The sequence below is a fragment of the Bipolaris oryzae genome (assembly GCF_000523455.1).
Source record: "Bipolaris oryzae ATCC 44560 unplaced genomic scaffold scaffold_42, whole genome shotgun sequence".
Classification (NCBI taxonomy): Eukaryota; Fungi; Ascomycota; class Dothideomycetes; order Pleosporales; family Pleosporaceae; genus Bipolaris; species Bipolaris oryzae.
Genome location: NW_006911318.1, coordinates 103,912 through 120,488, shown reverse-complemented (window position 1 = coordinate 120,488; position 16,577 = coordinate 103,912). Strand labels below are relative to the sequence as shown.

General features: G+C 50.5%; 5 protein-coding genes across 5 annotated transcripts; 4 read left to right on the top strand and 1 right to left on the bottom strand.

Moving 5' to 3' along the window:
* Positions 1-3,875: 3,875 nt before the first annotated feature.
* Positions 3,876-4,301, top strand: COCMIDRAFT_25194 (uncharacterized protein; the record flags this gene model as incomplete). Its single annotated transcript, XM_007688434.1, has 1 exon — positions 3,876-4,301. One exon carries the CDS (start codon positions 3,876-3,878, stop codon positions 4,299-4,301), a length of 426 nt encoding a protein of 141 aa, XP_007686624.1.
* A 500-nt stretch (positions 4,302-4,801) lies between these two features.
* COCMIDRAFT_25193 (uncharacterized protein) lies at positions 4,802-6,955 on the top strand (the record flags this gene model as incomplete). The annotated part of the gene is made up of 1 exon (XM_007688433.1): positions 4,802-6,955. One exon carries the CDS (start codon positions 4,802-4,804, stop codon positions 6,953-6,955), a length of 2,154 nt encoding a protein of 717 aa, XP_007686623.1.
* Positions 6,956-11,854: 4,899 nt separating this feature from the next.
* Positions 11,855-12,993, top strand: COCMIDRAFT_4134 (uncharacterized protein; the record flags this gene model as incomplete). Its single annotated transcript, XM_007688423.1, has 5 exons — positions 11,855-12,200; positions 12,250-12,457; positions 12,510-12,619; positions 12,671-12,792; positions 12,841-12,993. 5 exons carry the CDS (start codon positions 11,855-11,857, stop codon positions 12,991-12,993), a joined length of 939 nt encoding a protein of 312 aa, XP_007686613.1.
* A 722-nt stretch (positions 12,994-13,715) lies between these two features.
* COCMIDRAFT_35579 (lytic polysaccharide monooxygenase) lies at positions 13,716-14,862 on the bottom strand (the record flags this gene model as incomplete). The annotated part of the gene is made up of 3 exons (XM_007688446.1): positions 13,716-14,018; positions 14,112-14,744; positions 14,794-14,862. The coding sequence occupies 3 exons, from the start codon at positions 14,860-14,862 to the stop codon at positions 13,716-13,718; spliced, it is 1,005 nt and encodes a 334-aa protein (XP_007686636.1).
* Positions 14,863-15,973: 1,111 nt separating this feature from the next.
* Positions 15,974-16,275, top strand: COCMIDRAFT_53411 (uncharacterized protein; the record flags this gene model as incomplete). The annotated part of the gene is made up of 3 exons (XM_007688475.1): positions 15,974-16,036; positions 16,112-16,126; positions 16,198-16,275. Coding segments are annotated over 3 exons (156 nt in total), but the record flags the coding sequence as incomplete, so codon positions are not given.
* Between the last annotated feature and the right edge of the window lie 302 nt (positions 16,276-16,577).

The following is a 16,577-nucleotide window of genomic DNA, read 5'->3' as shown; positions in this document are numbered from 1 at the left end:
TGAGTAACTATGTTATGTAGGAGAAATGCAGGGTCGATACGCCCCAATATTTACGTATAAGATACGACTTCATGTATGCGGAAGAGATATTGCGATATACAAAGCCATGCATGAATATATGAGAGTGATATAGCTAGTATCCAATTACTTCAGCATCGTCAAGGCAACATACCTGTATTTCTAATTCATTATGTGCCAATCAATAAGGGAACTCAAGATTAAGGACGGACTTTCTTACGAAGCACCCTACATCATCGCATAAAAAATCATTCATGCAGAAGAGTGTTCGAAACGACCAGGGGATATCGCTCCTGACGACGTGACAAGGGTTGATGACTAACTAAATATTTGTCAGAGAGAGGTGGTCAGCCGAGTGCATGACAATCACGTGACATGAACATACTGCCTAGATGGCACCATTGGTGACGACAGGGCACAACGCTAGCTGCAGCAACCAAGACAACGGATGTAAAGGATAGATTCAGGGTTGAGTCCGTTGTAGTCGAATTTTGTTGATCCTTTTCTTGCCTGTATCCATACCCACATATCAATTCCACAAGAGTAAAATCCCCATCTTAGTACCGCATGTACCCACCACCCCACATCATCACGAGAGAATCACGCCGTGGTATCTCCACGCAAGTTAACTGGGTTTACCTACGCCGAGCTCGGACCAAACTAGAGCGATGTATATATGGATCTTACGACCACGTGTGACACCGAGGCCCAGTGGGCTCGTGCGAGCCAAAGTAAGCAATACACCACAGCCACAGCGGGACCTAGTGGAGTACGATTATGGTTTTGATAGTGTGACTGCGAGAGGCTATGAAAAGACATGGTAATTCGTAACGAGCGGGGCGTGTGCGGCTAACTTTATGTGCTAATGGGAAAGACTTTCTGATGGGATTCTACAAGTAGATGTGTGTCGGTATACGTGCATGTGATTACTTTAGTGGCACATACTTTTTAGTAATGGAATCACGGCGCCTGTTTCCATGCTGTGTCTCAGTTAACACTGACTCGATAGAGTTACGTATCCGGCAGGCTGAGGTACACTCATCAACTAGCGGACACCTGCGCCGTTGAAACCAGAAAACGACATCCGTATCAGACACGAGGAGTCTATCCACACGAGGATCAGATGATACGAGACCAATACAGTCGATCCCGATTGAGATGTATCGAATTCGTAAAAAAAAAAAGGCACCAACAATTTCTTACTCCACAGTCTAGAATAGGACTGACAGTTCGGCCCCCAACCATACCCGACATTTGGGGGCGAAATCTCGGAAACCAAGCTCTTAGAGTTGAGCTGACATGCTCACCATGTGGAGTTTGAACGATTCATCACAGATTAGCGAGAGGGACTAGATCTAGAGGCTGGAAAGGGGACAATGCGCAAACGGGTATGGTGCACGTGCGCATTCGCCCGTGGATTCCGCCGTTAGGTTGGAACTGGTGTTTGTTGAAAGTTTTTTTTCCCTGCCGCTGCTAATGCAACACTACCGTCACGCTGACTGATGCACCAAAAGGTGCATGCCCAGGCTGCTGAGCGAAAAGCATGTTCGAACAAGGTTCGTCGGAATTTTGTAAGAAAGAAAGTTTGTGCGAGGGTTTGTGCTGCTGCATACTTACGTCGGCCGGCGGTTCCTGGCATTGAGGCCGAAGTGCTTTGTCAAGGCTGACAGAACATTTTGCATAGGATGCATGTTGCCGGACGGAGATAATAGCGTCAGCCGAAAGGTGCTTGGCAGGGTGCAATCGGCCCAATATCGCTTCAAACACGGCGTGGGAGGGGGATGCCGGCCGGCCCAGAAAGCGGCAGAACCCAATGTATTGCTTTACAAATGTTACTATTAGAGTAGGAACCAAGTAATAGGCAAAACGCATGCGCAAATCGGTACCGGCGACGTAACCATAGTCGTCCGACCCCACCCACCAGCTAGGCTCCAATTGGAAGCCCGGAAGCCTTCTCCGCATTTCAACAATGGTGTCGCAGATACCCACTGAATTGAGTTGAGTCTTGTTGCAGCAAAAGAAACCAAAGGTGGTTATCGTGCGTCGGTCGCATGGAGTAGGGGGGTATTGAGTCGGGGTATGACGTTGAGGGCACAATGCCATGGTTACCCAAACGGGTTTGGTCCGCAGACGTAATTAATAGTGCTAGTGTTACACTGCTAAGGTTATTGGAAGCCCAATGGCAGTATTGGGTTGCAGTACCCTAGGTTGACGTTGCCCTGCATATGCTGGTTTAATGATTCTGCAATAAGACCGCATGATTGATAAGACGACAGGAATACGAAAGATTGGGCAAATGTGGGTGTAGCAAGTAGAGATGGTATTAGCAAGTAAGGTGTCAGGGTACGAGTGACCGGTATGTCACGGCAGCGATGTGAGTGGAGAGCGGCACAAACGCGCGATTTGGCGTCATGATCGGCATACCAGCCGCCGTATAGGGGACATGTTGAACGGCAGAAACTTGGACGAAATCAAGTTGACGCAGGGTCTCATCATCCCATTGTTGCGGATTGGCGGGACGATGAACTAAGGGGTATGGCGCCCGCACAACCGTTTGCGTTGGCGGATGGATGACAGCGTTGTGGGGCCTCCGACAGGTGATTTGCACCCTGATATCCAGTCAGGGTAGCGGTGCTTGTCGATAGACAAGAAGAAAGGAAAATATGCTCACTTGGCAAAGTAGGATAGGGTTCAAAACAAAAATAGAATAATGAAGCAAAGGTGCTCTACTGCAGCTCGCACTCGTGAGGACACAGTTGTGTGGATGCGGATCTTGGTCGGAAATGGAAAACAGAACTCGGGGATAGTGACGTCATGGCTGATTGCAAGCGAGCGACTAATGCTAATGCTCATGCGCAAGCAACAAGAGCGCCGAAGCGACCACAAGACAAAGGTGATTTTCCTGCTGATTCTAGAGTGTTGTGCGAGTGGAAAGTATAAGCAAAACAATAATGCAGTATGTATTACATAGCAATGTATGCACTCTGCTAGAACTAGCACCTTCGGACCAAGTGCTCCGCGGAAATCTGTGTGTCGCGTGTGGCCGTGCGTCCGCTTTGAGATGTGGCTAGTGGTTTCCATCGGCGAATCGAAGGCCCAGATGTTCGGAGAAGCCGGGGTTACAGCAGCACCGCAGAGTCCGTGCATACGATAGGGCTGCACTGCCACATGGAAGTGTAATGGACCCTGCATATCGACGGATCTCGTCCGTCTATGCGATGCCACGTCGACTGGATGGAATGTTTGCTGTGCCTGTAGAAGCCATCTTTCAGCCTCCAAGGTTCGGAACAAGTCTCGGTAAAAAATCTTCCTTGCGTGGTGTTGTGGTGTGGTGTTGCTTGTTGCGTGTCGCACCGGCAGCTCCGTAGCAGACCAAGGGTACTGCCAGTCCCGAAGCGGAACCACTTGTTCCAGCTGCGGGTTGTCTGCGGGTTGAAGGGGGACATGCAGCTGATCTTGTAATACAGAGACCTATCACTGGTAGCATGTGAAAGACCCAGCTGCGTGGGTGTGGCTGTGTCTCCAGTCTGAGCAAAGCATCCGGGTGATGTGCATCTCGGTTGCCAGTGCCAGCAACGTGGTGCGGGAACCGTTTGGCCACCACAGATCCAGCTATCAATAGTACAGGGCAAAATATGGGGTAGGCTATTGACGGATAACTTCTTGCATGATACCACGTGGCCTTTTTGTCGTTTTACGCGGTCTTGTCGACTAGTAGTGTATGTACGAGCTGAGCATGCCGTGACGATTCACCCCCAAACTGTCCAGAGGGCAATTGTGAGTCACATGTCTACGCATGTGATCAATATCGATACAAGCGGAGACAGTGGTGTGGCTGGTGCATTCGTGTACTCGACATGTTGGTCGCACTGTCGCCTATACCGCGCGCATCGAAACGGGGCTACTCGGCCCAGCCAAAGCCGGCCGTTGTCGTCCGTGTCGCGACGAGGAGCAGCAGCAGCAGCAGCCTGTTGAACTGGCTACGAGGGTACCACGATAGGGGCTGTCTTGACCATCGGATGTTGCACGCTGCTCTGCTCTGCTCTGCTCGATTGGGGAAAACGATACAAGCGACTGCTTACCAAATCGACGGCCAGCGCGACGGCAAGGAAGCGTTTGGTCTAGTACAGGGTGTTGAGGTGGGCTCTCACACTCACGCTCAGGCACGTTGCGGCATGCCTGTAGAGATCCCTCGCAGGCGCATAGGCGAATCCTCGGTATTGAGGGCAGCAGCGGTAGTGGGCAAGCGTAGTCGTCTCGGGTGCTACCCGAACCCAGTCTAAAAAATTTCAATGGTTGAGGGTCGAACAGCCGGCTTTGCACAGCCTTTCGGCCAGACAGGGTCCGGCGGTGATATGCAGGGTAGTGGTGTGGATGCTGTCGATCGCGCCGCGGGCTTGCATACCTGGCGTCTGTTAGCGCACCCACCCCTGCAAGCCCCCCAGTCGACCTGGTAGACTTGCGTCATAGGAAAAGGTATGAAAGGAAAGGTCTGCGCTGGCTCATCATGCCCAAGTCGCTCCTGACACTCACTCCAGCAATTAACAATCACTGACGGATACTCGTCAAAGAAATCTCTTACTTCCGGCATTCCGCGCCCAGCCGGCCCAGAACACAATACTGCCTTCTACCCTATTCCACCCCCGACGACCCTAGATCACCTCATCAAGTCGTTCTTCACTCGCATCGGCGACCCATTTCCGAGTCATCGGCCGGCAGCCCGCTAGTATAAAGCAACTTGCCACCCGCACTGGTCCCTTACTTTTTCCCTTCCGACGAGATTATGTTAGCGCTGCCCACACGACGTCAGCACCTGCCAACCATACCGTCACCACCCTGCTCTCAACACCTCTATCAACAACACTCACCCCAGACATTCGCCGCTCAACCTACCTTCGACCAGAAGATACTCATCGACTACCTTGAGTCGCAGCAGTATCCTTTTGCCACCTCGACCTCACCCCCTAACTCGTACATGAGCGGCGCATACAGCACCGACTTTGCGAACCCGGCTATCCGCATTCAGCAGTCGACCCCTACACCACAGCTCCCCCAGGGCTTCACACAGCCGTCCATGCTCTCAGCCAGCAACGCCGGCTCCGGGCTCGAGTCCTGGAACAGCTATGGTAACGTGCAGTCACAGCCACTCCAGACTCTCCCCCAGCGACAGAACCGTGGCCACCAACGCGCCTCATCCTCTTCTTCAATAGGCTCAAGTGCCTCACAGTATCAGCCAGTCGGCCACGCCGCAGGCTACCAGTACGTTGCCCATTCCGAGAATTGGCCCTTGCGCCCAGACGACGCTAATAGGCATTCAAGATCTCTCCAGAACCATCTCCCAACACCCACACAGACCCCTACCCAGGAATCATTCATGAACGCCAACCACTTCAACAACTACAGCCACAACTCTGTCAACATGGACCACACCATGTCTGCACACATGTCGATGAAGCAGGCGCTCATGGAGCACACCGGTGAAGACGTCCCAGAGTTTGCTCACTCAGCAGGGCAGTCGGTCTCTAGTTACGGCCACGACTCTCCAGCAACACCACACACGGCGCAAGACGACATGGACATGAAGATGCCAGTAAATGGTAAGATACTCAGCAGCCGCACAGACGCCTGGCTCTTCGACGAGTTCTGTACTTACAACGAGCCAGAAATGCGCCCTGTACCCAAGTTCGAGAGAACCTATACCGACATTGCTGCCGACACTGGCTTCTACGAGCCCAGCACTTCGTCCACATCAGTGCCGCAGTCGAAGCCAGCACAGCCATCACTGCTGTCGCCATATCGCAGCAACACCAACGAGAACGTGCAGCGTGCGTTGCAGGCAGCACAGTTTGCACGCTCGCAATCGCCAAGCAGCACCGCCTCGAGAAGTGACTCACCCTTCCGCAGAGGCTCACCCTACCGGCAGCCTAGCAACAGCTTCACGTCACCCATGAGCACTGCCATGGCGATGCGTGAGCAGAACCGCCAGGCTGATGCGGCTTACGCAATGAAGTCGCACATGTCAGCTACTGAGGACGCTGAGCCCAAGACCATCTCGCCCAAGGATGCTCTCCTGGACTACAGGGACACGGATGAAGACTCAAAGGCGCCATTATTTCCGGATAATGGTGCTAACGAGTACGGCAACCAATACACGGGTGGCGAACAATACAAGAACGCCACGCAATCCAATTTCGACACCCCTTCATCACACTCCTATCGGCGCGATAGCTGGAACACTCCTCAGTTCTCACCAAACTTCTCAACGTCGACGTCGTCGTCACTGCAGCCATCATCCAACTTCAACTTTGCCACACCATCTCTGCAGAGCAACATGCAAGGTCTTTCCATGAACGCACCCGCGCAATACCGACAAAGCGCCAACAACATGTCATCAGTCGTTGACCAAACGCCCGAGTTTCCCGCACACATGACATCTATGGAGTCTAGTGCGAGTGAAGCAGAGCCGCCCAACGGTAGCCAGAATAGCGTGCTATCGGACCGATACATGAGCAAGCCAGCATCAACGGGCGCCGAGTCTGGCACATACTCATGCACATATCATGGGTGCTCGCAGCGATTTGAAACACCGCAGAAGCTCCAGAAGCACAAGCGTGAGGGACACCGGAGCGCCAATCTCAGCACGGCTATGACGTCGGCGGCTATCCTAGAACGCAACTCGCAAGCGGGACCCCACAAGTGTGAGCGCATCAACCCAACCACTGGCAAGCCTTGCAACACTGTCTTCTCCCGGCCATATGACTTGACCCGTCACGAGGACACTATCCACAATGCGCGCAAGCAAAAGGTGCGATGTGCACTGTGCGTCGAGGAGAAGACGTTCTCGCGCAACGACGCATTGACAAGGCATATGCGTGTAGTGCACCCCGAGGTTGATTTTCCTGGCAAGCATCGCAGGCGCGGTGGTAACCACGACTGAGTGAGCGGCCTTTGACGATGTGTGCGGAATTGACCGAAGACTGCGGAGATCGTACCCTTGCAGCCCCAGGCCTGCACATTTCAGAACAGCCGGGACCGTTGGCCTGCATGCAGCCCACGCACCCCAACACGGCCAACGTGACGCACAGAATCTTCGATGGGCATCTCGACTGCGAAGACTGTGTGACGACTGCAGACATCGCTTCACTCGACCATGCGCACAGACACGCCGGTCGTTCCGGAGTGACGGAGTCAAGCTATACGCTTATTTGCATTGCGCCTATGTTCATACTGTACTATACACAGATTCTGGCTGGCCAGGACTGAGACGGCGATGCCCCGATGGAAGCCGGCGTTGCAGGGCATTCAGTTGTCGCTGGACGGAACTGAAGCATCTGGCGATGCAACTTTGAACATTCGACTGTACAGTATTCTATTTTGTCCTTTTTCGGGGTTTGGATTGAAAGTTATGGGCATGAGATTTACAGCGGCCACTGAGCGGGGCGCATGGGACGATGATACGATATGTAAAAGCCATGGCTTCTGTATACGACAACCAAAAAAGGGCGAGTTTGTAGACAGCATTGTTTACTCTATTGGATCTCTGGTTATATGGAGTTATTAGACCTTGTATTTTCTTTCTTATCTGCTTGATCTGCTCTTTGGTGAGCACTTTTAATATGTACAACACTTTTCGAGTCTACAAACTGGTTCCTCATTACCTGTGAATACTCCTTTACACACTCGTACTACGTGCTTGGTGCTGTCGGGCCTTGGTCCGCGGTACCATGGCTCCATTTGTCATTGTGCCATCGCCAGCAGCCATCGATTCTCCCAGGTGCATGCAACCGACGACGCCGGCTTCAACGCCGAACATAATCTCAGCCAACGAGTTTGCAGTAAAGCACGTAGACTAAATTAGCACAAGTTAATCAACTCAGAATGATATCCAGTAACACTCGATGCCCTAGCACTCAGCTTCATCACTTCAGCTCCCTAGGACCTCTGCATGATCAAGCATTTCCGCGGACACTCAACTTTCCCCCCCTTTCAAAAGAGAAAAAAAAAGCAAACCATTCATCCAGACCAACGCTACTGCTGCACCATGCACCCCCCAAGTCTATAATCCCAGCCTACCATGGTAACGGAACCACACGCATAGTGCAACGTGAGCTGAGGTCTGCGCTCCATGCGTCTTTGCAGGGGAGAAAGACAGAGAAAAAAACAAACTTGAGGGCGAGATGCGATACTGAGTGAGAATGAGAGCGCTCTGGGCCCCGCCAGTGCCGGATGCTAGTGCCGACGGCTGGCTTGCGTTGCGTGGGTTGGGAAGAAAAAAAAGGACCATGCATGCGCTAGCGGGGTAAAGTAGCAGGGCAAAGCACAGCCTCTTTCTCTCTCCCTCTTACTTTTCCCCCCCTTGCAACCCTGTCCCTTTCTCTGCATGTCTCACACACACACGTACCACATGCTCCCTTCGTGCAGTGCGACATACCGGGGATAATAGAGTTTTTTCTCTCTCCTCACCGTTCTTCTCTCGGCGTTCTAGAAGGTCTACGCATGCAGCATGGATTACAATAGTGTAATTTTTTTCTTAAGCCACATGGAACGAGAACGTGAGATGCTTTAGCCTCCTTTTTTTCTCTCCTCTCTTTGGAATTTGTCAATCTTCGATTTAGGGGAATCCAGAAGTTCTGCACACTCTAGCGGGGGTGTATGTGTGTTCGGGGGGTTAACAGGTTTTAGAGCCATAGTGGAAGAAGTGTTGTTGTCTACCATATCCCCCCCCCCCAAAATAGTATTTTTTTTTTACAGGCGGACGAAAATGCTCGGGGCCGAGACGAAGAAAAAAAGGTAAAGGTAGCTAGCTGGGCAGACATGCAGGATAACGCGTAACGACATTCTTAGATAGATTGTTTCCTAACTGCCACATCCCGACCCACATTACTCTACCCATCCTCGTCTTTCTTAATCGTTCGCTGCAAATATCGGCATCATAGACGTGCCGTAGACCGTTTCATAATTGCGTTTTTTTGCGCCCCGCTCCGCTGCGCTCCCGGTAAATCGATAAGGATGGGTACTTTTACGTGGGGCGACGTCTCCACATGGCGCTGCACATACATACATGTTTATCTAGGAGTATCCCCCCTCTTGTTTGGCCGTTGGGCGCACCACGGATGCACATGTTTCGTCTGCTCGGGGAGTTGTGGCGCCGTTATGGCTCCGTACTTGCCTTCCTTGTTCATGGACATGGGTGGGGGGATGCACGCGACTAGTTCACACGCATACGCACACCTAGTACGTTGGTATCGGCGCCGCGGGTGTGTGTAGGCGAGTGGGTATGGCTGACGGGAGATTCATCGGGGATGCGGAGACACAAGAGAGAAAAATGCCTTAGTTGCGCGCGAGTTGCTGAGTTGAGAGGCGCTATGTGGGCTGCGTTGCGTCATTTAGGGCTGAAGGATGCGAAAGGGTTCAGCGACGGGTTTTTTTTATGGGTAGGCCAGCGGGGGTTTGTCCATGGAGTAGGGAAACGCAGACGCGGTGATATTGCGGGTCTTTCATTATGCTTAGAGTAATACGCCCAGTGCATTATACAGAAACACGTACGACTATCTATCAGAAACGCCATTTTAGGACAATTGTGCGACAGCAGGCTACAACGAGTGTGACGCCTGGCTGGGATTTGCACCACCGATCCATGAAGACTTTGTAACTGCGGAAGAACTCGGCATTGCCGTATTGCTTACCTTAATACAGTATTCAGTACACCAAGCCCTTCGTACGCGTCAGTCGATTATCGAAAGATATTAGTATACATACATGCAGCCTGCTGATTCGTCACTTACCCCATCTTGGCTGTACCCACGGCCTACCTTCCATACTTACCATACCGACCCAAGACTTTTCCAACACCAAGCCAAACTCGTCTAATCTCCCCCTCGAAACTAAAAGAACAACCGAAATATATACTTTTACTCTCTCATCAGATTATAGTATACTGTACGGCCCTTCTACTATCCGGACTATGTGTAGGATATTCGCTTCTACCCCGATTCCCCCAACCATGCAATAGGCCACGTCCTCTCGTTCCGCGCACTCCCATACTACTGGTACTTCCCTCTTACTCATCCTCCCCCCGGCGGAAAGGAAAACCTCGATTCGAGGTTGAGAGCGCGATGCGCGGGGCTTTTGCAAATGCGTGCGGGTTATAGAGGGGGTATGCAGGTTAATGTTACGTTGGAAGTCCGTTACCTCGGTGCAATGCGTGCTTGGCGGTCGGGCTTTGGTGGATGGAAGCATCCGGGGAGGGAATGAGCCGTGGGTGGAAGCATCCGTGAGAACATCCGTGGAAATCATGACCCGTGCGAGGGGATGAGTCGTGGTGCGGTTTATGTGGATTCGAAAATGATTCATACTTACTGCGAGTTAGCACATACGAAGGACCGTACAGGGGGTTCTGAACTAGGTGTATCAAGTAGATTCTGCAACCAGTACTAAATACACTAGGTCAAATTTATTATCATGATATTGTTAGAAGAAGATCAGGAAAGGCTATGTAATTTCTTCTCTTATAGCAGTTTCTTGCTTATTCTGGTTAGATCTATAGGCACACGTATATGAAAGAGTTTGGAAATATTAAAAAAGGACTTTTGAAAGCATGCAACTTCTCAGCAGAAGCCAAGATATGAATAAGAAAAAAATGACTAGTAGTGGTTAAGAATAGATATGGAATAGTACGATGTAGATGGGAAGTTTTTTTTTGGATGAAAACTGACAGATACAGCACTTGTCATTTCAAACGGGACCCCTGTATGTTCCGTCGTATGCGATAGTCTGCAGTACGTACATATTGTACTACTAGATGCACAGGCTGCAGCGGGGAGGCGGGACTTTCGGGTGGATCACTCGGGGCATGTACCTCGGGAGCGGGAGCGTGCGCATAGTTAGCGTTGATGCTCTATTGTCAAATAACTGACGAAGAGCAGAGATAATGCTTTTCAATTTTGACGTCACCATCTTGTAGGTGTTTGAAAATGCATAGGTTTGCAGTTAAGCGTGCAAGATAAGATGTGTAAGAAGACCTTGCTTCTCGCTTAAAACTAGCGTTGGCTACTTATGATACTCTGATGAGCTAGCATGATGGTGCGATTAGGTATTCACACATATTGCAATGCGAAACATAGAAAAACTGGCGGTTCTACACACAAAAATATTGATTGTTGTAAATTTACTTCTTCCCATATTGATATTTCAACAAAATATTCACACGATGTTTTGGGAATTAGAGTTTGCCAGCTCACAATGCGTTGTTATGCATAGCTTCCCTGTAGAGTCGCTTATCCCAAGGTAGTACCAAAAACACTACTGGATACCCCTTTCGATGCCCACCTGGAAATCTAGATCATGCCATAATGTCATCCATGTTCTTTCAATACACATTAGTGGACTCGATTCATTTGAAATGACAGCTCACTTGTAACGTTGGATGATTGTTCCCAACCGACTCTACCATCTTACACGGTAAAGCTCAGGGGTTATCTCCAACGATTACGTTTCGCCAAACTTTGCCAATAAGCAATTAGTAATCATAGCTTGTAATTCTGTCAAATCAGAGCGACACTTCTTGTAATACAAAGACAGGTAGCGTGCATACGATATACTTGTGCGTATTGAGAACTTGCCTTAGCGTGCCTTCCTGGCATTCCAGATACGGTGGCTCTATTTACACCCGGATCCTTTTACACATCTACTCACATCGTACGTCTTTGCCACTAACTCAGCAGTAGTTGTACCGGTCACTTTGCCAAGTGACAACCCCGCCCGGATCCGTTGAATCGAACTTCCATAGTAGGTCAGAAACAACTGCGCTTGCACCATAACGTACACAAAGACCACCATGGTCACCAGCACCAAGTATCCTGGCCTGGAGGTTGCAGTTCATGTTGATGATGAGCCATTACGGGAGTACGATGATGGCGACGAGGATCCTCCGTTAAACACCGTTACAAGATACGTCGAAGCTAAATCGGGGGCTGAGTTTGCGGTGATAACCATCTTCAAGCCACCCTTCTCTCCACCTCATGGAGTCATGATAAGTCTCATTGTCGACGGTAGTCCAGTGACCTCCCGGTGTTGCCGACAGGACGAGCTCTTCGATCGCGTATTCAAAATGCATGCTGTTCATCGGAAGATTCACGGAGAGTGGGTGATGCAGAAGCTTCGTTTCTCGGAGTTGGACATTGGTATTTATGACAAAAGCCGTTTTATTCATATGTACTCAAACTGTTACAGTAGAAGAGGCCCCTGGACTAGCCGCGAACGTCACAGATGTCAGAAATGCTTTAAGCAGCAAAGGAAAGATTACACTCTTGCTTCACTTTGTAAAGAATATTAGAGAAATAGGGTCGGATGTGTACTGGGAAAGAAATGTCGAACTCACGCCACTTGATGAGATTCCGGGGGAGGCGCTGAAAGAAAATGCGCTCTCACACCAAGCAGCGTATGTATGGTAATCTGACAGCAGCTATGTAGAGAGCTAACTAGACGCAAAGCTTGACTGCCCCAGAAAGGTCTCAGAGCCGATCCGGACAGAAGCTCAGAGTGTATAGTCTCGCAGAGAAAGAGCCATTTGCAACATTTCATTTCAAATACAGATCTCTTGGTCAGTACCATTCATGCCAATAAACATAAATACTGACATACACGCCTCAAGCGAGCCTCGAGGCCCTTGGAGTTGTACCCAGAGATGATTCCATGACGGTTGCGCTAGAGGAAAGACCAGAAGAAGACCTTACTCCCGATGAGCTGAGGGAGCTAGTTCGCCGCATGAGACAAGTACGTATACTGAAATTTTCGCGAATAAAATTACTGAGCTGGTGATAGCGAGAAGCGCAAAGCAATCTCATCAAGAGGGAGACAGCAGACAAAGGCCCGATCAAGCATGAAGAGATTGCCGACGATGAAGAGGCCACTGCAGCTAGATCACGCACCCACAAGCGTCCACGAGCTGACCCAGAAGTCACTACGATTGATTAATGCGGTTCTGATCACTAGCATGATTGCTCTACTGCGCAGAGTTTTGAATACGAGGACCGACGCGCAAAGATACCAAAATGACAATGCCCCCACGAACATGCATTTGAGTGCGGAATCTGTTGAGCTGACCAGTTGGGTAGAACCGAATGAGCTGCAGAGCCAGCTGTACGGAAAACTAGTGCGCGCGGCGGCAATGACGCTCTTCAACAGGGCGTGTCTAAAAGATCTTACCGATTTGGACTTATGGGTAGGGAGTGGTGGAGATGACATTCCAGGTGATCTTATTTCAGAGAGTCACAAATTAATGCAGACTTTCGTATTCTCAGGTATTCTAGGATAGTGTAATGGGCGGCCTTTTAATATCACGGATCTTCATTACTGCTCTCCCCCACTATCTTATTGTCTTTTCCGCCCATGTGATCTTCAGTCTGAGACTGAACATAAAAGTTGTTCCCTACTGCCCAGCTGAAGGCTCAGACTATCACCGAGAACAGATGAGATTCACTGTCCGAGAAATCATTGAGTTAAGTGAAGGTGAGGAAACTGTAGCAATGTCATCTCAGATCACGGATGAAATAATCTCTACCCACTACGGCCGAGCTAGATGGTAATGTAAGTGAACATCAAACGAGAGTCATGTTTAGTCAAGAGAGAAGCTGACCATTCCGAAGAGCTTCTTCTTTATAAACAAAATACATTGCACCCTACATCCACCTCGATCTCTACCACCGCGGCGCCGTCGCAGTAGGCGAAGCGTACACCTCACTCCACGTGGCCGTATACTTTGAACTGCCCACAATAGTCTGACTCCTCGCATCCACATATGTCGCGCTCGTCACCACGCTATTCGTCCCAATCCACGTGCTCCATGGCGTCGCCGTCGAAACACCTTTGATGGGGCCCACTGCAACGGCAGTCGTCTCCGGCCACGCACCAGACCACACCATCGGGCCTGGGATAACGTAGTCGGTGGGACAGGGGGCGGCTGATCCCGTTGGTTTCTTGGTTTCAGTCGAGCAGTAGATCTGTATTTGCATCAGCATACCCATCATGTCACCAACAACAACCATTAGTATAAGAAGAAGAAGAAGAAGAAGAAGAAGAGAAGGGAAACCTACGTTATGCACAACTCCCGGATCCTCATACGAATACGCACCCGGAAACCCGACTCCCTCGGGCAACTCGACCTCTCCCTCCCCCACAACCTCAATCTGCACACAATCCGGATAAAACTGCGCCCCTCTCCGCGGATTCTGCGCAAAACTCACGTCACCCTCGTGCAAGCCGATCATCTCAGCGCGGATAAGGTACGGTCCTGCTTTCAGGCCTGCGGGTATGCGCACATTCATGCGTCCGTAGTTCGCTCTAATATCCGCCGTGGTGCTCCATTTACCGGGCTGCGGGAAGGGATTGTTTTCGATCTTTCCGGCATGCCAAAGTTTGACAAAGGAAGAGTTGGTTGGGGGGTCTGGCGAGATGTAGATGAGTGAGGGGCCGTGGTGCGAGTATGCGATTACTTCGTCGGTGTTGTTGCGGAGCTCGTGGTGCCAGTCGAAGGTTAAGTTATCGCCTGGAGCTACTTTGATGGTATCATGGGCTTGGATATCGCCCATGACGTTGCAGCGCATGTCGATGGAGGAGAGGTCCTTGACGGGGGAGTTGTTGTAGCCGCCTTTCCCGTTTTGCCCGTTGTATCCGGGTATTCGGATGCCGGTGAAGGTGCCTTGGTCAACGCCGTTGACGAATACGCCCTAAGAGTGGGTTAGTAGGGGATTAGTTTAGAGGAGAGGCTCAGTGTACCCAGATGAACGTGTGGGCGCATGCTTGGCTTGCGAGGAGCGAGAGGATGAGAGCGTAGTTAGGAGCCATTATGACAGCGAGAACGGAGAAGTCTGAGGAGATGGATGGGCACAATGTGATGTGTTTCTGAAGATCTCCATGGCTACATTTATAGCGAAATGGTTCACTATGTGTGTACACACCTGGGTGCAGATGATGAGGCTAGTGTATTGCGATGCAATATACCCGTTCTGTCCCATATTATTAATTTAGTGCGGGTGCCTAATCCATCCACACAGGCATGCAGATAGAACATATCAGGCGGAGAGATCGGATTCATGCCCGATTCTGCACGACATACGTGCTGAATATAGGTATTCGTTTTGGTGACATGCACATGGAGAGTTGGAGACGCCCCGCGGACACTGTATTGTCATGGCAGTACTCCGTATAGTGGGGTACAGTCTTTGCAGTTTCCGTGAGAGCTACTTTAGGGCTTGCCGATTTCTTGGTTATCTCAATGGATGATGTAGAGGGGTTAAGTGGAGAGATATGAAGGCGTATGCCACAGCCTTTTACGAAGACGTGTACGAATGATTGGGGTTGTATAGGCCTAAGAAAAAGTATTGCGGGCAGATGATACGTCGTGAATGGTATAGCTCAAGCCCCCAAAGATGCTGTAAGCGTGTCACGTCCATCACTCTAGCATTGGATGTATTCATCAGGGAGGCCTGTTCGGGTCTCAGCATTGTGGGTAAAATGCCTGCTCTCACCAGCCAATGGCAGGAAAAAATGACAATCGGATAGGCAATCGGCTTTTAGTAGCAACTCCAACACGCAATGCGACAATACAAAACCATGTATATTCACAAGAAGACGATGATGGTGAAGTTCGATCCACGTGCCGCAGAGCCCCAGATCGGTGTTTGCACACGCGCGATCTCTAGCCCCGCGACTTCCCCCGCCGGTGATTGGCCTATGCCGCAACCACCGGCGCTATTTTATCAGGTCCGACGCTGCTGACTGCACTTGACCTCCCATTTCCCTCACCCCCAAGGCTCCTGTATAACCGCGCACACACACCGCACACCTTGCAAGCAACGCTCCGAGGTATAAAAGGCCATTCGTTTTTTGGATTCTCTGCCGCAACTTTCCTGTTTGTTATTTGCTTGGCTTTTTTGTCCAATCGTAGCGAGGTAAAATGGCGCGTGGCAACCAGCGTGACAAGGCTAGGGAGAAGAACCTCAAGGAGCAGGCCGGAAAGGTGGGTTTCTCCTTGCCCGATGCTACTAGGAAGATAGCGAGTGTGGTATTCACAAAGTTGCTGACATTTTGACAGAAATCCAAGAATACGGTATGTTTATTGTGAAGACATGCTGAATACACCGCCAAAAGAGAGCAGGCGGCTAACAGACAGCCTCTTAGCAATCCGGTACCGAGTTTGCCCGCACCAAGGAGAACGTTGCGGCCATCATGCGCGCTAAGCAGGCTGCTGGTAAGTCGTCCCACTGCCCGCCACGTATCTGCTGCGTTGTTGCAAAATGTGGATGCAGACGTGGCGTTGTTGAATACCTGTACTGACATTCGGTATAGCTGAGGCAAAGAAGGCTGAAGCTGCCAAGAAATGAGCAGCTGCAAGCGCGCTGTGGCAACGATTACAGCGGCAACTTGAACAGCCCCAGTTATTGAGCAGTGGAGTTTTACGGAAAAGGCATTGGTGGGTTATGAGTTACAGGTGTTGGTGAATTGCTTGGATACCAAATACACTGATTTTTGATTTTGCAATGTTGTGATGTTGCTTATTT